Genomic DNA, 22,989 nt, shown 5'->3' with positions numbered 1-22,989 from the left:
TTTATCTACAGTAGGTTGGGGTAAAATGGATCAATTTTGTATTCTCTTTTTGTCTCATTTGGTTTGGTAGTAAACCAAATATATATATAGTAGAGTGAGGGGGTAGATGAGACACCTTTAGCACATAGTCTCCAAATACCCTGATCATGTTTTAAACAATTAACAGCGGTCTTTAGGAGTTGTAAGGATACGGTTTTATGTTTCTCTAAGTGTTCTCTGTTTGCTACCAAATTAGACAAGAAAATAAAATAAAACTGTGTCCTATCTTCCCCCACCCTACTATATACAGAATTATAAAACCGTTTTTTTTACAACTCTTAAAAGAGCGTTGTCAGTTGTTAAAAATCATGCGCCGTCAAATACCAACAGTATAAGCCTGGTATAAAGTTTTTGTAATGAGCATTACGATGTTTACTGATTAGGAAATGAAAACACGATTAGGTAGGGATATTGTTCTAATGGAACCCATCTTATCTCATACTGCCTAATCTTTTAAAGATCAAAATACATGTGACGGTTTTTGGGTGATACCACGAATTACCACTATCATTCCTTTATAGACTGACAACAATTCAAAGAAAATATGTTAAAATACACGAGGAGTTATTTAACAATTTACTCACCAGCTCCTATAGTTCAAAATCTGTGCTAATTTTGATTAAAAATTGAATTTATTAGTACGATTACACGTAAGCAACACGAAATAATATTGCCTTAAAAATTTTATTTTGCACACTACTAGGGTTTTACAATATTTGTGATACATACCTACGGTATGAGTGCCAACATACCCCTTCCTATATAGTGCATAAAGTTTGTGCATTTTCTTTTCGAACTGCAACTTATTTGTATTATCATATCGTTTTTTAGATCACATGCAAGTTCGTTTTAAATGCGAATGAAGAAGTTACCGAAATGCATTGCTTCGACTTGAATTACAGAGCTATAAAGGTGGCGAACATATAGTTTAAGAATTGCTACGTTTAAAGTATTAGAAGTTTTACAGTAAATACTTATATAGTGGTGTGGGGAGAGATAGGACACATTTTCATTTATATTTTCTCGACCCATTTGGTAGTTAACAAAAAAAACATTCAAAAAATTATCCTTACGGCTCCTGTAGACCGTTGTTAATTGTTTAAACCACGATGTAGATACACTAAAACAATGAAACAGGATTGTTTCTTAATCGGTTTTGTTGATTGTATTACCGGTAGTTGACAAAGTGCTTCTTAAGTATTGAAGCGATTAACATGTTGTGCATTCGTAAGCCTACGCTGTTATGTTTTCTGTTACATTTGTAGAGAAATTTTAAGCACCCGTGCCCGCTGCCGTGTGGTTTTGTAGCAAACTACGAGTGCTCGACAATGGTTGAAGTCCCGCTGAATGTTGGACGTAAGTTTGAAGTCTGTTTCATATGGAAAGTATTAAAAACGATAGGATATCTAAAATAAAAATAAAGATTGCCCAGTATTGGTAAGGGAAGATAGGAAATCCTTTCTTTCTATTTTCTCATCCCAATTGGTAGCAAACAACGAACATTCAAAGAATTATAAAACCGTATCCTCACAAATACCATGGTTAATTGTTTAAAACATGATCAAGATATTTGGATATTATGTGCTAAAGGTGTTCCATCTTACCCCACAGTTCCACCGCCCGTACCAAACAACTTTCAATGCCTGAGCGAAAATTTCGATTCTCTGCATTGTCGATGGGATGCGAGAGTGGAGCATCAGAAAGAATTTTCTATGTTTACACAAAAAATGCCAACATCCGAGATTTATTTTCAACCTGTTTACAATGATATCAAGTAAGTCTGTACAAAGCCATTAAAAACATTCTGACTCAAACACCACATGATTTCATGACTCAAACACTATGACTCCGCACTGGGAACACTTGTAGGAAACATATTTATAGAAAGCACATTTTACATTAGCTCATATCCGCCATTGAAAAATTCAAGAAAGTTTTAACCTCTAAATCCTAACCCCCAACTCCTAATCTCAAATGCAAAAACTTGCTGGGTTAAATTTAACTTCGAAATAGCTTGTGCAGTAGCTTTCTTCTACATGAATACTTATGTCGTTTAAATAACATGGTCTTCATGGTTTAAATACATTTAAATAACATGGTTTAAATAACGTTTTCAAAGAGATATAGATAGAGATTATGTTACGTTATATGGAAAACGAATTCATCTATCCTGATACGTCTTGTGATAAATATCTCACTACAATACTACATTTGAACATAACACGGTCAATACTTTTGCGTTTCAGCTGTGGCAATGGTACCTACTTCGGTTGTTCCCCACATCATTCGGAAAGATGGTGCGACATAAATGACACTGAGATAAAGTTACACAAGCTAATCAAATTGCATCCATTTACCTGTCCTTTCACAATAACCTTAGATGTCACAAATGAATTCGGAAAAACAAAAACGGATCTTGATTACATAGGAAGAGGTACGTAAAAAAATCAAAATTTTGCTTGTAGCGCATTGAATAAAAGCCGTGATCATTCTATATTGGAATTCTTTAGTTTTTATGTAACTATGTGAATGAACTGTGTGAAGTTGTAAAAACTCGGGGTAGCCGACCTTCAACGTAGAGTTCGGCACGAGCGCCGAGTCGGATACTGAGGACGTCATCAAGGACAAAGGCGGACAAGTACACGATTCTGTTTAGTCGCATACAAACTCCTAAAGCGTCGCTAATCAAAATTATCGAAAACACACATGGTTTGCGGTAAAAATAAACTAGTTTCGTTATTTCCGGTGTTGCAAAATGTGAATATACATTAAAAATATATATATTTTAAAATTATTTATAAATGTTCCAGTAGTTTTTATTATTTCAATATAAATAAAGTTAGGGAAATGTGGGCTTTTTATTAAAAATCAGATACTAAAAACATTGGGCGCTCATAAATTTCATACATGATGAAATTCGATAGCGGCAACACATTTGCTGACATTGTGTTTCGTTACTTTCCAGATAGCAAAAACCCCGCGCAGTGGCAAAGTGGTTAGCGTGCCTGCCTGCGACCCAGAGGTAATGGGTTCAAGGCTCGTCACTGCTACAATTGTGGGCGTATGTGTGCTTGGGCGAGACACTTAACGACAATTGCTTCAACCCAGTGGTCACTAATGGGTTGTCCAAATTATTACCCATTCAAAACAAAAATAATCACCTACAAAATAACATACATGGCAACTCGTAAGCTGGCACGCAGTGTATGAACAATCGTGTTATAACGACTGTTGTTTTGCGGCCAGTTACATTCATTCATTCGTTCAAATTCTCAGCGAATGAATTAAAGAGAAAGCTATGCTTACTAGTCTGGTTATCAAATAGTTGTTTCACTTTTTTTCATTTTTAGTCTATTTGGACCATTGTAATGGTACAGTTGTTATGCGTGCCCGCATCGACCCTAAATGCTGTGGGTTTAAGGTTTAACAATGTTACCATTGTGGCCTGTGGACCATGACCGTGTTGTCGAAACGCTTTAACTCAATCACTCCAACCCAGTAGTCCGTTATGGGGTTATGGGTTAATTGAATTCAGTACAGTCCAAACCTTCAACCATAAAACATAGCACAAAGCTGCAAATGTGACTCATAAGCAGGCATGAGTTGTGTAAAATAGAACACCGTGTTATAATGAGTGTCCTTGACACGCCACGAGACAACAAAAAAGTTATATTTATATCATTTATAATTAGTTTTAAATTTATAAATGCCTAAAACTTATTACCAATATCAGTTGATTATCATGGTTTACAATTTTTTTAATAGCAATTCCTCGATCCCCCTTGGCAGTGCTGGCACACAGTAAATATACAAATGATAAAACTGAAGTTGTTTTGATCATTGTAGTCAATATTGCGGAAGATGATGTACAGAAATATTATCGAGAATTATCTTATGAGGTGCGTTGTTTTATTACTGTGTTTTGTGATAGTTAGGAACTAAATGAAATAAGATTATGGCTTTGTATCTAATCAAAGTTTCTATTACTGTGGAACAGTAAATGAATAAATTAACACAAAACAGGCTAAAACAGGGATTGCTAAACTGATATACGAGACATATTGTCGATGTCGGGCGGCTTAGCACAGTTGGTTAGCGCGCCTGCCTCTAACCCAGAGGTAATGGGCTTGTTACTGCTACCATTGTGGGCCTATGTGTCTTTTACCCAGACCTCTTACGACAATTGCTTGAACCCAGTTGTCACTAATGGGTTGTTCAAACATAATGAAAAATTCCCCTAAAAAAATCACCCACAAAGTAACATACATGGTAACTTGTAAACTGACAATGTGTATGAACACCTGTGTTATAATGATTGTTGTTTTTCCGCAACGCAAAGATAAAGTAAGTTGCATTCATTCATTCATAGCAGTTATTAATTGATTATAAACTATTTGTAACAGGTTGCAGTGAAATACACAAAAACTTCAATTGATGCAACAAACTATCTTTTAAACCAACAAAAAGATGTTTCGGTAAAATAAACTGATTTAATTTTTTATGCAAGTTGTTATATATGCATGATGACCTGATATCATTAGTAAGTTCTACTATCCAGTATCCAAGTTATGTAATGACTTACAAATTCAAAATCACTGTAAAACAAAATTATATCATTACTTTTGCTTTTAACAAATTCAATTTTGCAAATTGTTTTCTAGATTATTTTTTATAAGGGTTTTTGTTTTCATAATTTTCATTAGAATATTTTTATAATTTAGATTATTTTTCATTATTATACTTATACCCCTTGGTATTTTCTTTCATATTAATATTTTTTATAATTCCTACCTGAATAATTATATTGGTATTAGTAAAGGTTCATATAACTTTACAAATTAGGCAATATGTTGGACCTTTATGGGTAAAGTTTGGTTTATTGGTTAGGGAATAATGTTTAGGACCAAACAATTTTTTTTACTTGCAATATTTTGTTAATTCTGTAATTATCTATACACCATATCATTTTAAAAACTTTAAACATACAAAATAATCATACAATTTTTTGTATAGGCTAGTTAAGAAGTACTATGCCAAATACACTTATATTAATTTTGTATGTAATATTTTATATTTTTAATTTAAAAAAAAATTTTTTTTTTAGGATTCTGCGTTTTGGGAAGAATGGAAACTTTATCCTGAGGTTGCCTTTTCACATAGAAAGGAGAGTGAAGATTTAGAATATTGGGAAAATGCTAAAATATATAAGCAGCAGGTAACTTATTACTTGCAGTTTTTATTTAGTTTTTGCTTTTTTAATTCAAAAAAATATCTTAAAAAACTAATATTTAAAAATAATCTTTAAAAAAATGTTTTATGTTTTCTTAAAAATTTTGCGTTTTCCATACGTTTTCTTAAAAAATGTATCTTTCAGGAATACAGTTTAAATAACTTGCAAAAATAGAGTAAATATGTAATAAGTATAAACAGTAAACAGTACACCCTACTCTACATATATTTTTTGGCTTTTGAAAACATTGTTTTTTATTGCCCCACTAATGTTTTTTTACCCCAAATCCTGGGGAATAAAAAACGCACAAAATTTCAAATAAAATTTAAGTAATAATAGAAATCTTACAATCTTTTTGGACATCAAGGTATGATAAATACTGTTCCTCCAGACTAAAAATACTTTTTTTAGTTTATTACTCAAAAGTTTATACTTTCTGTTTTTTATTACCCCACTTAAATGTATATCTTTTAACAAATTTATCTTAAATATTCACAGCAATTACAGGGTAATATATTCCACATCACCAATGCTTGTCCTAACACAACTGTAGCTGTGCGCGCAAGGCTAAAAGCCACACATTGGAGTTACTGGGCCCAATATGATGTAGGATATGATGTCCCCAAACCTTTATATGGCGGATACACATACAGTAAAACTGTAAAGACATTTCAAGTCATTCCCCCAAGTCCTGAAATATTCATCTTTTGGCTTCATGATGGTAAGTGTAGTTTTTTACCTGTTTTTAAAGTAGAATATTTTACTGTGGGGTAAGATGGGTAATGTTACCATATATTTTCCCATATTTCATCCCATATTTCCTTTGCATTTGTAACAATTGCGAATGCCCTGTTACAGTCGTGATGATACGGTTATATAGTTAAGTTAATATCCTTTGTTTACTACTAAATAGGACAATAAAAAAGAATGAAAACAGACCGTTCTCTGTTGTCACCTATGACCTACTATATGTACATATAAAATTCATATTCTGGTTTAGATGCGGAAACTGCTGTCTTTCAAAGCATGCCATCCAACAAAAGAGTAATGATCATAATTATGTCAATGGTATGTATTTCAACCTTATAAACCCCAAATGTTTGCAGCTTAAACTTTGAATTTATCACAGTGGAGATGGCAATAACTAAAGTTAGATTACTATGAACAAAATGAGAAAATTGTTAATTAACGTTTGAATACATTATAATGGCTTGACCAACCAAAATATGTTACGGCTTCAGATTAATTCTTTTTTAAATATCCAGAGCTTTCTATTAAACTTCCATACCTTTTATATAAATTCCACATATATATATAAATTTTTATTTTTTTATTAAATATATATATTATATAATTTATATTTTGTTATATTTTATATATATTTTATATTATATTTTATATATATATATATATATATTTTTATAAAACAGGTTATATAACAGATATAAACAAGCACACACATAGGCCCCAAACCTGGAGTGGCAACGTAGGCGGGCCACTCCTAGAATTTCTGCACCGGATTATTCAGTAAACAATAGTTGTTTGTTTCATGGATCATAGGTATTTAAAATGATCTTTTCTTGCAGCCATTTCAATTAACATCCAACAAAGCAGACAGCATTAAAATATCTGGAACCTGTCTTAGGTGAGATCCTATATTCTAGTCTGTTGTTGCTACTATTAGGCAAAACATATTATTTATATATATATTTATATATAGTAGGGCGGGGAAAGATGGGACACGTTTAGCACATAGTATCCAAATATTCTGATCGTGTTTTAAACAATTAACAACGGTCTATGGAAGTCAAGAAGATATAGTTTTATAATTCTTTGAATGTTCTTTGTTTACTACTAAATGGGTCAAGGGAATAGAGTTAAAAGGTGTTCCATCTTCCCCCACCCTACTCTATATGTATAGTATACTTAATACTTTCTTTATTTTCCTGTTAATTTATCTATTCTTTAAACAGCATTGAAAGGCATTCAAACCAAACCTGTTCACTTTCTGCTCAATCTATCAACCATATTGGTGTTTCCCAGCCAAGCACAGTGGCTGTTCAAGGTAGATTTTTAAAGCATTGGTATTGTAGGAGTTACTGGAAAAATAATAGAGAATTGGTATTTCTTGGTCTAAATTCTTTTCAGTAAATAAATATATATAGTAGGGTGGGAGAAGATGGGACATCTTTTCACTCTATTTTCTTGTCTAATTTGGTAGTAAATGAGAGAAAAAAATCAAAGACTTATTAAACCGCATCCTCACAACTCCCATGGACCGTTGTTAATTGTTTAAATCACGTTCAGGATATTTGGATATTATGTACTAAAGGTGTCCCTTCTCTCCCCACCCTACTATACATACAATTTTTATTCTAGTATTGGTTTTTGTATTATTTATAAATCTTTTGCTTTATTCAATATAACTTTCAAAGTATTACTTCAGATACAGATATAAAAATAGTTGAACCAAATGTGAAGATTTCAACTTTCGAAAATTCAACAGCTATTCTCTCCTTTCAAGTAAAAAGTTCAACAATTTTGCTCACGGTATGAAACTATTTTTGGCTTTCTTGTAAACCCCTAACCCCCCCTAAGTGCGTTTTTTACAAATTCAATTGATTGATTTTCAAAAATAAATATGCAGAGCTAATAGTTTCTACTCATTTTTTTAACATTTTACCTTTTTAATTAAAAATTTAGGCAAATTTTTTTTAAATAGTGTTTGCATGCGCACTTGATTTGAAGAAAACATTTTTGACTTCTATCTAACTCTAAACTGTATTTTTTACCAAATGCAATTATATATACATATATACGTATTCTTCTATAAAGTTTCATTGCATAATTTTATGTCTTCTAGATTTTTTTTCAATCAAAAAAACATAATTAATTGTAATTGCTGGAAATATAGGATACGTTTTACCTTACAGGAGGCTTTAAAAAATATTGAAGTAAATGTCTTTTTTTGGAAATATGAAGCCATCAGTTCAACTCTTAACCTGCAAAATTTTGCTAATATTGAGAGGAAATCAAGGTAAAAAACAAGTTCACACTTTAAATAGAAAAATGTAACTGTATCACATTTCATAATTTATTCAAAACAGTCCGAAACGATCATTTAAACTTAAAGATTCAATCATGTTTTTCATTTTTTTTGTAAAATATTATTTAGTTAATAAAAAAAAGTAAAAAATATTATTATGTACAAAACAAAGGCCAAAACATGGTTAAACATTATAGGTTAAAAACTGTAATTAAAATTAAAAGCTTCAAAAACATTTTGTACATTTATAAATTCAATGTTTTTAGTTTTAAATTTTATGGCGTGCTTATTTATATAAATAAAAAAGGTTTTCAGAAAAATGATTTGTCAGTGTTTTTATGTAGGAGTTATAATTCTATTGTAAATAATAAATATCCAGAAAATTCGGTTACCAAATGTTTTTTTTCAAAATTATGATAATTTGATACGTTATTTACAGCGTTATAACTGAAAATATACACAACAACTTGATGGTCAGTTTGAATAAGAGTGAAAATAAAGAGATGGAAACTATGATCGTTTTAAGGTGAGGAAACCAAAATGTTGCAATTTAATTTATGTTCTATCACTGTTTGTAAGAAATTGTGCTTTAATTTATTTTACATGTTCTTTCCAAATTGCCAGTTCAAAAAAAAATTAAAGTTTAGTTTAATATGCACAGCTACCTTTTAGATTTAAGCAACTGTTTGTAGTCAAGGCTATTAAATCAAATTTAATGGTTTCCAAAGTATAGTGGAAAGGGAGTTTTGAAAAATTCTTCAGGTGTTGTCTTTGCATCCCTATTTTTTTGCATGCATTTACATATTGTTATTCAAATTTGCAATATTTATTATAATTTTATTCATTGTTTATCACTATAAGTAGCAGTCTAAGAAAGTTATTGTAAAACTTATGGTATAATATAAGCATTAAAAAAGCTAGAAATGACTGGTTTAAGTTTTACTATATTCAACACATGGGTTTCTGTCTTACTACGAAATGTGTGTTTATGGTGTTAGTGCAAAGTGTGATAAAAGTCTGCATACCTTTTGCACACGGCCGACAATGCTGCACTGTGGGAGCATGATATCGCTTGTTTGTGGTCGGGACAATGCACTGCTATACATGCCACATATCGACTTAACATGTATGTTGTATATGCTACATGTAAATTTACATCCGGGGAGTTCTATTTACTATCGATTGCAATTACAAGTAATACTTTACATATAAACTACAAAGTAAGAGGTTAATTGGCAATTTTTACTTTACCTTTTTGAAACAGCTGTAATTTATATGTGCTGCGCTACGCTATTTTTTTTTTAGAGAAAACTCCACAATTACGGCTCGTAATTTAGAAAATCAAATTGGATTCTCCACCTGCATTATTACCAGGTAAACTTACAGTTATTCTTATATGATGTCTGTGGAATTGACAAGAGTTGCCTTTGTTTAATGACTGGACTATTTTCAAGCAACGTTTTGTATTCAGTATTTTAGCATTTTAGTTCTTAAGCCTGGCCCATACCTTACGAAAGCTGAAAGGGTTACGTTACAAAGTCATAAAAATTCTCATGTATGCGTCATTGTCTATTATAGGAAACCTCCTAATAAAATTTATTTTTATTACTCTTATAATTTCCCACCATAAATCTGGTTAGCCTGTTGTGCTTCTTCCTACTTTCCAATTTTTTTTTTAAATTGTAGGAGATTTATATTAATGGTAAATGTAACTGTATACCCTTTAAGGTGGTTGTATACAGTATCCAGAATTCCTTCGTTTTGTCTGTTTTGTCCGGATTTCGCTGGCGCATGCATAATTGGACACGGGTTTGCATACGACTTCGCACGCTGGATACTGTGTACAGCCACCTTTAGTGTTGAGTTTAGTTCTAATTTAATGTGAAATATTATTTAAATTATTAATATTGTTTAAATATCTTCGGTGTCATGGCTTAGTTGGTTGTCTCTAACCCAGAGGTAATGGGTTCAGAGCTCGTTGCTGCCACCATTGTGGGCGTATGTGTCCTTGGGCATAACACTTAACGGCAATGGTTTCAACTCAGTGGTCACTAATGGGTTGTCTAAATTGTCAACCATAAACAAATCATAAAAAATTCCAAAAAAAAATCACTTTCAAAGTAACATGCTTGGTAACTTGTAAGCTGGCTTAAGGTGTATAAATTAGAACATTCATGTTATAATGACTGTCGTTTTCTGGTCATGCAATACAAAAACCAATATTAACTCATAACATAAGGATTAGATTCTGAATATCACAACATCTTCATGCACTGATAAGTTCTTTTTAAGCAAAATATAAAATAACAGCTGTAAAAATACACTTGGTGCTTCCGTACCCCTTAGAAAGGATGTGGTTTTTTGTTTTCCTGATAATACCCAGCTATCTTTCTATATTATGATGTTTTTCTTGGCCAGCTGTTTTCTAAATTTCCGCACGTGTTAAGTCTAGACCTGGTTTGCATCGCAGCTGATGCTAAGTTAGGGAGTGAGTGTAGTATTATTATCAATGAATTTAATCTTTGTCATATATGCTTAGTGGAGAACTTTTTCACTTCTGGGCCATGATTTAATTTGCTTTGGGTTGCTTACTATGATCTGGGTTGCTTACTATGACCACAGTTTAAATAATGTTAATTGTGCCTAATGCTGTCTTTAACCAAGGTATTTCAGGTTAAGGCTTATCATTGCTATCATTGTTCGCATAAGCATTAAGACAAGACACTTTTTTCAATTGCTAATTCCTTTAATAAAGTTAGCTATGTCGTAAGTCACTGCTAATTTTTTGCTAATTTTTGGGTCAGTGGTAAAATGCCCACCGCTGGGTTAGTATACGTCTTGATTGCATCAAAACAGCTTTAGTTTAAAATGCTTTTTTAAAAAAGTTTCGAATTTATATTTAACCTTTTACAGTTTTGACTTTCAATATAGTACTGTGGGGTAAGGTGGGACAACTTTAGCACATAATATTCTAATATCCTGATCGTGTTTTAAACCTAATAACAACATTCTATGAAAGTGGTGGGAATGTGTTTTTCTAATTCTTTAAATGTTTTTTGTTAACTACCAAATGAGACAAGAAACGCGAAAATACAATGAAAAACTGTCCCATCTTTCCCCACCCTACTATATAGCCTACTTTTTCACACAGGTATACTGTCCTCCTTACCAAAGAAAAATATTTTCTTACCATTTACAAACATTTAACTTTCCAGAAGGAAAATACCAAACTTGAAATGCAGGTTTTCTCACTCAGTGTTGTCGCCAACGTTGTACAAAGTTGGTGTAAGCCTTCGTTTTGATGGAATTCAAGGAAATACTCAAATGATAAACGGAGCTGTGTATTTTAAAACCAAAGGTATAGGGATTGAAATGTATCAATAACTAACTGAATTTGCAATCACTGGATAATATCTATTATAGTTGTCAAACAAAGAAAACTTTATTGACCATTGTGGTGAATGCAATGCACTTTGGCTGTGCTTGTTTGTATAGACACTTAACAACAGAGTAAAAGCTATTTTGTCTTAAAAGTAAAGTTCTAAAATTTTTAATGTCAAGATTGTTTTAAAAGTTGGGTTGACATGACATTTTTAAAACGCAACAGCTTTTAAATTGTCTTTTTCCACCATTTTTAAAAATACGTGCTGTAATTCATTACATCTAAATGTATCCCACTCTACATTTTGAGATCCAATCAGTCGTTCTTTTTTTGTTGTAAAATAATAATTCTTTTTTTTTTTGTAAAATATTTTTTGTTGTAAAAATGTTGTATTTTTTGTTGTTTTTTTTTTTTTTGTTTTTTTTTGTAAAATAGTTTTTTTGTTGTAAAATATTATTTCTTTAATAACTAAATAATATTTTACAAAAAAATGCAAAACAGGATTCAAATTTAGAATGTAAAATCAGAGCATTTTAACTAAAGGTTAAAATGTGATTCAGTTACATTCTTCTTTTAGACTCAGATTAATTTTCATTTGTTTTGCTCCACAGCTCCATCTAGTGCGCCAGATATGCTGCATCATAAATTTGATTCGTCAACTGAATTGTTTGTTTCTTGGCGTGGCGTCTCATTGGTTGATTCAAACGGACCAATCACAGCTTACCATGTTTACTTGTTTGATGCTATGACTTGTGGGGATCCAGCAAACAAAATGTCAATGACTTGTTCTGGTAGGATCATGCATTACAGAACATGTGTTTTATATATAGTAGGGTTGGGAAAGATTGGACACTCTTTCATTTTATTTTTGCGTCCCATTTGATAGTACACAAAGAACGCCTAAAGAATTATAAAACTGTATCCTCACGACTCCCATAGACTTTTGTTAATTGTTCAAAACACGTTTAGAATACTGGAATACTATGTGCTAACTGTGTCCCGTCTTTCCCCAACCTACTATTTTTTACAAAATGTGTTTACAAATTATGTGTCAAATGTGACCCATCTTTTATTAGGAGATATTGTAGGAAAGCCATAAGACCTAGAATCTAGGCTTTTACTTCAGAATAGATCATAACACTTTTAATGTATTGTAGTCTTGCTATGTTATTTATTAAGCCGCTACAAATTGGGTGTTTTTTCACAGCTTATTGCTCAAGTCCAATCAAAATGTCCACATTTCATGTTACAAGTATTGCCAACAACTCAACCAAAGATAGAAATTATTTAAGTGCGGAAGGTAACAAATTGTAGCTTCTTTGTGGTTGGTTTTGTTAAATTGACCGACTTTATTGTCATCACTTATTTATTCCTACATAGCGTGACAACTTAGACCAGCGTTTCTTAAACTGGGGTAAATTTACCCCTTTACCAGACATTGAACAACTAGTTGCTAAAAAGCAAGCACATCCGTCGAATTAAATATAACTGATGTAATTAGTTGTTTTGGCTTTTTAATAAATGAGCTCCATATTACATATTGGGGGTAAATCTGATAAGCATCTTTGTTAAAAGGGTAACACATGCGTTCTTATAGATGTTTTGCTATTTAACTGACAATTGGGACAGCCCATTAGTGACTATGTGTTGACTTTGTAGCATTGTAGGATATTTAGTTAGGACCGGCACCGTGACAAAGTGGTTAGCGTGCCTGCCTCTAACCCAGAGGTAATGGGTTCAAGGCTTATCGCTGTTACCATTGTAGGCGTATGTGTTCTTGGGCAAGACACTTAACAGCAATTGCTCAAACCCATGTGTCACTAATGGGTTGTCCAAATTATCAGCCATACATGAAAAATAAAAAATCTCCCTTAAAAAATTTCATACATGGTAACTCGTAGACTGGCCAAGGTGTATGAAACAGAACACTCGTGTTATAACGACTGTTATTTTCCGGCCACGCGAGGATAAAGTAAGTTACATTTATTCAGGTGTCTTATCTGATGACATACGCATCCACAATGTCATCAAAAACATAAACACCCACTTTTATTTCAGACATAAAGAAATTTTCAATTCCACAAATTATGTCTTTGAAACTTAAAGACTTAAACTCATCCGTTGCATATTATGTTCGTATATCAGCTGTGAATGATGCAGGGGAAGGTCCATGTTCTGCACAACTCACTATCCTACCGACTGAACAATTGTAAGTAGAGTTGAGTGGTTTTTATTGTAGTATCATATTGTAACAATTCTTTATTTAATTAGCAACCTTATTGATATCAAACCTTAATCAAATAGAATCCCGTCATCATTAAATACACAATAATATAAGTAAAAGACACATTTAGACAGCATAACATAATAGGAGTAAAATTAAAACAATAAACGGTAAAGCTACATAACTAACTGCTGCACAAGGAGTAGAACTGAAACACTAAAGGGTAAACTACAGCACACGAGAATAATACAAGCAATGCGTTAACACGCGCAGCACCGAAAACACAGAACTAATAATTAGGCGAGAAACTGGAACAAAAAAATGCGAGAACAGAAAAGGAGTCTGTAGTAACAGAACAGGAAAGATATTATAAGATTATGTAAATGAGTTAATCGTCACAATATGTTAAGTTTTTAATCACTGTTTAAAAAAACGAGTACAACTCAAATATTAGTTCAATATAAAAGCAAAGGTTGGTAGCCTAATTTTCTTAAGACAAAATTTTATACAATTGTTTGTAATAGGCTACTACAATAAAAACAATGCAAATACAATATTATTCAAAATATTTTGGAACTGAAGCTACCAGTGTCGAGCTTTGAACCTGGTATCCTTCGGTTGCAAGAGCCCAACTAACCATGGATAAATTAAATTACAGAAACTTGATAATTACCGCTGTGTGTCTTGTGCTGGTTATTGTAGTTTTTCTAACCGTGCTGAAATGGCAATGGACAAGAATTAAAGCCATAGTTTGGCCTTCTGTTTCTGCTCCTCAAATTTTTATTGACATGGTAAGTGAGAAGTTGTTATTTTTTTCTCTCACCATTTTTGTGTAAAAAAATAGAATAACTCGATTTTCATTTTCCGCTTTCTTTTTATCAGTGTTTTAAGGAAAATATAAAGTACTGTAAGGTAAGGAGGATACCGTTACCACATTTTATTCCTTCATTTCTAATTGTATTCTTACGGTTCTTAACAACCCTTATTCGAAGTCTTGAGGATATGGTTATATACTCTGTAAATATTCTTTGTGTACTACCCAAACCAAATGGAGAGATAAAAGAGAATAGAAACATGGCGCGGTGGCATAGTGGTTAGTGTGCCTGCCTGTCACCCAGAGGTAATGGGTTCAATGCTCGACGCTGCTACCATTGTGGGCGTATGTGTACTTGGGCAAGACACTTAACGACAATTGCTCCAACCCAGTGGCCACTAATGGGTTGTCCAAATTATCAGCAATACATAAAAAAAAAATCCCAAAAAATAATCACCCACAAAGTAACCTACAAGGTAACTCGTAAGCTGGAACGAGGTGTATGAACATCCGTGTTATAACGACTGTCGTTTTCCGGCCACGCGAGGATAAAGTACGTTACATTCATTCATTCATTCATACCCAACCTATTAAACATAAATGGCAAGTTTAATTCGAAATCGGTAAACTAAGAAATGCTTTTTCAGGCTGTTAACTCGCAACTAATACAAGCACTAGCTCCTGAAAGAGGTGAAACGTGTGATCTTATGGAAGCTAAACATATGATACACATTCAGAAAACGCATTTAAACAATGAGGTACGTCAAAAATTTGGTATAAAATTTTACCTCTAATTGCAAGACAAAAGTGGTAGATTACCTAATGCCAAATCGGTGTAAAGCACATCAGTGTATAATGTGACAACTATAGCCTAAAAAATTAGGTACCACAACATACCATGGCATGGAACCTTTCCTTTACAAATTGTAGTTGAGCATATCTCAAACTGTAGAGGTAAAAACTAAATTACATCGCATTAAATACACTGTATAACAGTGGTTAAGCCGCTTGTATCTTAACAAAGGATTTGGGTTCAAGGCATGACATTGCCTCTGTTGCCCGTGTCATGACACCTAATGGCAGTTTCTTTGACTCACTGCTCCGATATGGGTTGTCGTCTTGTGGAATATATCAGCCATACAGAAATAAACCAAATATCTGAATATATATAATCACCCACAAAGTTTTAATTTACACATTGGTGAACTGTAGCTGGCATGGTTTTTGTATCAAACAGAACACTGTGTTATAATGACCACCCTAGCCCTGCCAGGGAAAGATAAATAAAAATATTGATTCTTTAAGCCAGGCACATATCTGTATTATAAATTAAGTGCTATAAACAAATTATCGAGTTATTATATCGCACAGAATGATTCGGCAAAGGCTACAGCAGATTCAGCATCGTTCAATATTCCGGATGAAAACGAAGCCATTTATATCGAAGATGATGTATTTGATTATGTGAGCGTAAATGACGTAAGTTACGATAATAACAGACACATATAAATATAAACTAGAGGGGGGGGGGGGATGGGACACTTTTTTATTCTCTTTTCCCTTTCCCATTTGGTAGTAAACAAAGAACATTAAAAGAATTATTAAACCGTATCTTTACAACTTCCATAGACCGTTGGTAATTGTTTAAAACCTGATCAGGATATTTGGATATTATGTGCTAAAGTTGTTCAGTCTTCCCACACTACTTTACATTCTTTTACAATAACAATATTTAAATTTTATTAACATTCTATTCATAGCAAACAATTGAAATTAACAGCAAAACAACAGTTGTCAAAACACGTTGCAAATATTTAACTTAAACAAATTATTTTAAAATTAAAGAAAAGTGTCTGTAGAAAACACAATCATTTTTTTTATTTTTTATTTTTTAAACTTTTTTTTCGTACAGCCATACTAAATATTGTTTTTTTTTCTATACAGCCAAAGATAAACAGCACAAACCTAGAAAGCACAGAATGCAACGGTGACTACATTTACACAGAAGGTAAACTATAACCCTTGTTATTTTAAATACTATGTGTGAATTGAATTGCTTATATAAGTAAATGTGCCCAAATGGTTTGTCCAAATTATCAGCCATACATAAAAAATGGAAAAAGTGACTAATCACTAACAAAGTAACATACATGGCATCTTGTAAGCTGGCACAGGTGTATGAACACCCTTGTTATAAGTACTGTCATTTTCCGGCCATGCCAGGATAAAGTAAGTTAGATTCATTTATTCATTCGTGCCAATATGAGGTTTAATACACAGGGATTTAGGCCAGAGTTGGTCCACTAACCTAAAATATGTTTATTAAATGTATCGTAGTAGGCTGAGAGAAGACGGGGCACCTTTAGCACATAATATCCAAGTAACCTGATTTTCAACAATTAACAATGGTCTATGAGAGTCGTGAGGATACGGTTTTATAATTTGTTTTATACATTTACTAACAAACGGGACAAGAAAATAGACAGAAAAGGTGTCCCATCTTTCCCCACCCTACTACATAACAATCTTATCGATGCTACAAAACATTTCTGCCAACAGTTGTGAATCGTATGTACTCTGGTTCAGATGCTGTGGTCGATGCGCCAGATGACGAACGAAGTTACATCACCAGCAATGAAGCACTTTCAATGGGGTTGGCTTTAAAGGCGTAACTCAATGTTCACACATAAATGAGCCGTGGATTTGAAATCACCACCAAGCTTTATGCTTGATAACACACTTTGTTGTTTGAGAGAAGATAGAAAACCTTGAGATGCTTGGTCAAAACAATGTGCAAAACCTTCGGCAATGATGCAAAACCTTTGATATTTCTTTTAAGGAACTAATATTCTGAATTTGTACAGCCTAATTAATCTATTTCTTTATTTTAAAAAAGGGTTTACGAACAGGAACCGAAAATTTGATTTCATTAGAGGAGGGTGGGACAAAGTGTATTTAACCTTATCGCTGCCACAGATGTAAAAACTGTTTATTTTGCGTTGTAGGCATCTGGAAGATTTTATTTTACCATAGAGGATGGTACAAGGTGATGCAACTATAAACAAATGTAAGAAGAACCTGAAACGCCCAAAACGGACACGATTTTTTTTAGTAAAACATCCCTTTTTCAGTCTAAAACAACTACAACTTCCAACTTGATTGACGTTGTATAATATAATGAGAAATGACTAAGCTTTCTAAAACAAAGAACTAATCATCGTAGCTTTGTGTTTAATCTAATAAATGTTGATAAGTTAAATACAAACAAATTACAAAAAAAAATATTTTTTTTTGGCTAGCCGATCGCCCCATTTGTCCCCTATTTATGTCCGCCGCTGTCTTTTTTTCTTTCTAAACGAATAACTGCACTAATTCTGACTATTCCAAGCGTGCTGCGGTGCTTCTATTAATTTACTTTCATAAAAAAAATACAAAACGGTCTTTATTTAGATAAAAATACAGCGATAAAAACATTTTCAAAGGCAGCAGCAGTTAACGGTACAGTACAATGTCTTCTCAATTACTAGGTCATATATTAATTTACTTCTATATAAAATACAAAACGGTCTTTCTTTAAATAAAAAAATACAGCCGAAAAAAAACATTTTCTAAGGCAGCAGCAGTTAACGACTTTTTAATTACAAACACAAAGAAGAAATCTTGCATCTCAATTTCTCTATTTGATTAAACACAGCGCAACCGAAAAGTTTCCAATTTCTTTTGTTCACCCACATTTTGCGGGACCGTCGTTGTTTCTTACGAGGATATCTTAAGAATCGTTTTTTCGTCCCTGCCCTTTTTATCAAAGCAGCTACGTTCTATAAAAAAATGGATGAATATATTATTGTAACATTTTACCTTGCGTGGCAGGGCAAGAATAGTTAATGGTTTATTATTTCATTCTCGTTGATATTCCTATTTATTAGTAAAAATTAATACATTCCTTATTTATATGACCGTACCCTCACGAAACGAGCGTTGTTAATTGTTATAACACGTTTAAGAAATACGCGATGTATAATAGGGTAGGGGAAGACGGAACACCTTTAGCACAAAATATCTAATTATCCTGATCTTGTTTTAAACAAATAACAACGGTCTATGGAAGTTGTGAAGACACGGTTCTATAATTCTTTGAATGTTCTTTGTTTACTAACAAATGGGACGAGAAAATTGAGTAAAAGGTGTCCCATCTTCCCCCATTGTTCCATATTAAAGTACCATCTTACGCCTCAGTACTTTACAAAGATTTGAAAATATTTTGACGGCATTATACTTACTTCAGTTGATGAAAACCGTTTAGCTGACAGCAAATGCATTTGAATGGTACGAATCAGGATCTGGAAATCTTGTAATTTCTGGCTCGAGATGACCATCTCCGTATTACTTTTCTGTACAGCGTAAAATTAAAATAATTGTGGCACAGTGTCGGGTAAGATAGACATCGTATATAACGCAGATTTTCAAACGTGGTTTTTCGGCTCTCTTTAATTTAGGGTCGTGATAAAGGTACACGGTTATATAATTCTGAAACATTTGTTGTTTCCTCTTAAATAAAAAAAAATGTATGTAAACATAGTTTATTCTACCCGAACCTATACCATAACTAAGCTTTTAAGCAAATGGTAAAGTACAAAAGCAGAATGTATATCTTAACACCTACTTGTTGTTTTAAAATCCGAACTCTGTTTTTGCTCCGCCGTAAGCCACACGAAAAGCTTCCCGTTTTACTCTGTACAATACACCAATCAAAACAGTTACTTTATATCTCCCATGAAGTCTATCAAATTTATACTTTTAGTTCTTACCTTTGCCATTTGCTTAAAAACTGCCTGAACCATTTTATCAAGCCTGTACATGTTCACTACTAAAGTTTCTCCCGATGTTATGCATAATGCAGACGACTTCACCCACATTTTACGAAGTGCTTTGTTCGCTGATGACTTGATCATCTGTGAAAGTAAAAACGCATAATTTTCGTTTTTTACAAGATTTAGCATCGCATGACGTACCCGCTTCGAGTCTCCTTCGTTACCAAAAGTTCGGAGTTTTAAATCTAAGAAAGTTGAAATATTGCACAAGTTGCTTGTATTGTATTGCGGATTGCGGTTGCATTTATTGCCGGATTTTTTCCGCGAGAAACCGCTTGGCACAGAAACCAGCAAAATAAAATAAACGACAGTAAACCTGGCTAACATGTTTAGTGATTTAAATACACAATATTCGTGAAAAGGTATAATGAATACCTCCACCACATACAGCTTATTTATAAGAAGGCTTTTTTACGTTTGTTGTAGACAAAACGAATCTATTTTTACACACTACAGGTCGTCACGACATTCGTCTAATTTGGTCACGTTTAATTTCCCCAATCTTATAGAATAATACGTACGGAGACGTATATTAGTTTGATCCGAAAGTGTTCTATTTTAATTCCGGAGGTTTATTTTCAACGTGTTTGCCAATTTGAAACATGCAACGAAAACGAGTAGTTGCCGTGTTGTCACAAGGAACGTAAAACTCAAGTATCCATGTTTGATACGAACAAACAAAACGATGACGTAAAGTACGTATCAGAAAAGAAACCACGTTATACCATTGTGGTATGGTTAACTGGCTTATAGCTCTTAAAAAATATTCAGCTCCCGTGGCTGTGCGTTCTGTAAACTCGATAAGCAATGTATGTTACTGTGTGGTAAGTTGGATAACGTGAGGACATACAATATCGCAAATTTTGTTTCTAACAATTATCAACCAACTTTTAGAGAAGGATATATACGTTATATAGTTTAGTAACTAATCTTTCTCTACTATCAAATGGAACGAAATAAGATTTTGAAAGCATGAACCATCTTACCCCAACTTTCTATATTTATGTTCTATTTGTGCTTATAACATCTTGTTCGAACAAAGGTTTTGTTTGCGTAACAAACCGTGCATGTTATATATTTAGCTAGCCTTCGGTATTTTAGGATAAGATGTAATGCAAACAACACGCTTTCGATTTGCATGCTGATTATGATAGCCGTAAACGAAAGTCTTGTGAGCAAAATTTCCATAAACGTAATTTCATACTATATAATAATATTTTGCAAGCTGTATAGTAAGGGTATTGCGTCACTACATACCGCTCGTAAATACCTATAGTCGTAGGCATTTAATAATCGGATATTTCGGACGCTGTTAACTTTCTTCTTCGTCTATAAATGAAGATAAACTGTCCTCTGCGTGACAGGGCAACGACAGTTGTTATAACACGTGCGTTTTCTGTTGCGTTCACACCGTGTTGTTACTTTTTTGAGACGGAATTTTTGTTCTTTTTTAATATAAAGCCGAAAATGAGACAACCATTAATAGACCTACGTATAAATAGGTTGGAGCAATTGTGGTTATGTAAGTGTCTTGCACAAGGACACATATACTATTACAGTGGTAACAGCGACAAGCCTTGAATTCGTAACCTTTGGGCCTTGCCGTTTTGGATCAGGCAAGCACGCTATAACTACTGTAACAAGATTATAATTACAGTAACAACGTCTTGAAAGTTGTTAAATTTCTGTTTTACCACCATGACCCATTCTTTGGGTCAATCCTCTTTAAAGTCAATTCCCTTCATCGTACGGGTTTTGTCTTACGCACACTTTTGTTTCTATTAGAAGTTTAACTTGATAGTAATTATAAATAAATGACTCCTTTGTCTGCTAGGTGTGGCGATCACGCTTATTTCTTCCTACTAAATGTAAATATGTTTTTAGCTGTAAGTGTGTTTTAACAACTGTTGTTTTGTCGCTATATATATCCTGTCTCTTTGTTTAAACTATTCCCAAATCTTTGCTACGGTAATCGAAGATTCAAATAAATGTATTATATTATTGGTTAAGTTGCGATTTACATTCAATCATATACAGCTCCATGCACATTATGTTGTTTTACAAAGATGCTTTATCATCGTGCTTGATCAGCCCACGTCCATTTATCTTGCCTTCTTTCAACAGAGTGAATGCCTTTGTAACGTCGTTCAACTTAAAGTAGTTGAGAGGTGGTGGGTCCAACTATACGTCAACAACAAAATAATTATATTCATGCGATTAAATGTCATCGAATGCCTAAATGTCCAAACTCCAAGTTTGAAAATGTTACTTTTACGAATGTCACAATAATACTTAAAATTTGGTCAAAATAATTAAAAATGTTTAACAAAGCGAATGAATGAATGTTAAGTATCCACCCTCGCGTGGCGGAGCAGGGAAGTCATAGGAATACGAGTGGTTTATTTTAAACACCCTGTTCCCACTTATAAGTTACGACGTACGTAACTTTATGGGTGAATATTTATTCATTTTTCGTGCTATATATATATGTTAATATACCTTATTCTTAGATACCAGGTCGATTAACTCGTTAAACTGTTGCAGAGATCCCACGTAAACTCCTTTTATTTGTCTTGCACCAAGTGTCAACATTGGTAAAGGAAATGTTGCAGCTCCTCCAAATAAACCGACCATCACATGCAGGCCATACTACAATGCACGTGGATATACAGTAGGGCGGGGTAAGATGGGACACCTCTTCATTCTCTTTTATCGTCCCATTTGGCAGTAAACAAACAACATTTGAAAAATCTAAAACCATATCCTTATATCTCCCATAGGCCGTTGTTAATTGTTTAAAACATGATCAGGATATTTGAATATAATGTGCTAAATGTGTCCCGTATTCCCCAACCCCACTATATAAATTAATTGATATTTTGCGATCTGTATGTTCTGGCGTATAGTAAAAGTAACGCCATTAAGCAAACATAAAATATTTCACGTAAAGCTTTCCAAACGCCGGTCTGTGCTTTCCAAATCTCGATTAGTATTTGCACAGTGACGTGTATATAGCATAACACATCAAACACACTGTCACGAGTGTGGAATTGTACGCGGAAATTAACATACCGGTTTCAAGCACCTGAACGCCCTTTCCGCAGTAACTTGACTGTTCACGAAATCCATGATGGCATCGAAGCCGCCTTTATTCCCTTTGCTTATTGTAGCCTTGTGTAAATCCGCAGCACTTAGAGAACGATCCCAAAAGACAGTATCGTGACATCCTCTATCTTTTGCCACTTTCAGTTTTTCCTCCTAAAAAGGTTAAAAACGTCGTTGTAGAAACCTACGGTGTTATAGTATTGTGTGTTTGAATGGATACCGTTAGCACACGTTATCCCATATTTCCTAACGGTGTTTTAACAACTGACAACGATTTT

The 22,989-nt window shown here is 33.2% G+C and overlaps 2 protein-coding genes and 1 long non-coding RNA gene across 6 annotated transcripts in view; 1 reads left to right on the top strand and 2 right to left on the bottom strand.

Annotated features, from left to right (window-relative positions):
* Positions 1-1,112: 1,112 nt before the first annotated feature.
* LOC100180191 lies at positions 1,113-18,017 on the top strand. 4 transcript variants are annotated; one of them, XM_018814962.2, is made up of 23 exons: positions 1,115-1,395; positions 1,651-1,813; positions 2,286-2,473; positions 3,805-3,938; positions 4,443-4,514; positions 5,144-5,254; positions 5,768-5,990; positions 6,270-6,337; positions 6,856-6,914; positions 7,243-7,334; positions 7,716-7,819; positions 8,203-8,306; positions 8,755-8,841; positions 9,621-9,689; positions 11,531-11,673; positions 12,309-12,488; positions 12,905-12,997; positions 13,756-13,906; positions 14,580-14,712; positions 15,383-15,493; positions 16,107-16,214; positions 16,680-16,743; positions 17,295-18,017. In XM_018814962.2, the coding sequence occupies exons 1-23, from the start codon at positions 1,368-1,370 to the stop codon at positions 17,405-17,407; spliced, it is 2,598 nt and encodes an 865-aa protein (XP_018670507.1). In that variant the 5' UTR covers positions 1,115-1,367; the 3' UTR covers positions 17,408-18,017. The 4 variants fall into 4 exon arrangements, with proteins under 4 accessions (XP_026693576.1, XP_018670507.1, XP_009860928.2 ...); XM_009862626.3 differs by having other exon boundaries at positions 1,116-1,395; positions 17,322-18,017; XM_026837775.1 differs by lacking the exon at positions 15,383-15,493 and having other exon boundaries at positions 1,113-1,395.
* Positions 18,018-18,219: 202 nt separating this feature from the next.
* On the bottom strand, positions 18,220-19,109 carry LOC113474887. Its single transcript, XR_003396592.1, has 2 exons — positions 19,016-19,109; positions 18,220-18,553 (listed from the first exon to the last, which is right to left on the bottom strand). It is a non-coding gene; the product is annotated as an uncharacterized LOC113474887 (long non-coding RNA).
* A 2,260-nt stretch (positions 19,110-21,369) lies between these two features.
* Positions 21,370-22,989, bottom strand: part of LOC100187292 (alcohol dehydrogenase-like) — a 6,214-nt gene continuing 4,594 nt past the window's right edge. The window contains exons 6-8 of the mRNA XM_009862624.3: positions 22,679-22,864; positions 22,106-22,255; positions 21,370-21,787 (exon numbers count right to left, since the gene is read on the bottom strand). Of these exons, the coding sequence (XP_009860926.1) occupies positions 21,665-21,787; positions 22,106-22,255; positions 22,679-22,864 (459 nt within the window). The 3' untranslated portion in view covers positions 21,370-21,664. The remainder of the gene's footprint in view (positions 21,788-22,105; positions 22,256-22,678; positions 22,865-22,989) is intronic.

This window comes from Ciona intestinalis, unplaced genomic scaffold, assembly GCF_000224145.3.
Source record: "Ciona intestinalis unplaced genomic scaffold, KH HT000016.2, whole genome shotgun sequence".
Taxonomy (NCBI): domain Eukaryota; kingdom Metazoa; phylum Chordata; class Ascidiacea; order Phlebobranchia; family Cionidae; genus Ciona; species Ciona intestinalis.
The sequence above is the reverse complement of the archived record's forward strand: the minus strand, read 5'-3'. Positions and strand labels throughout refer to the sequence as shown.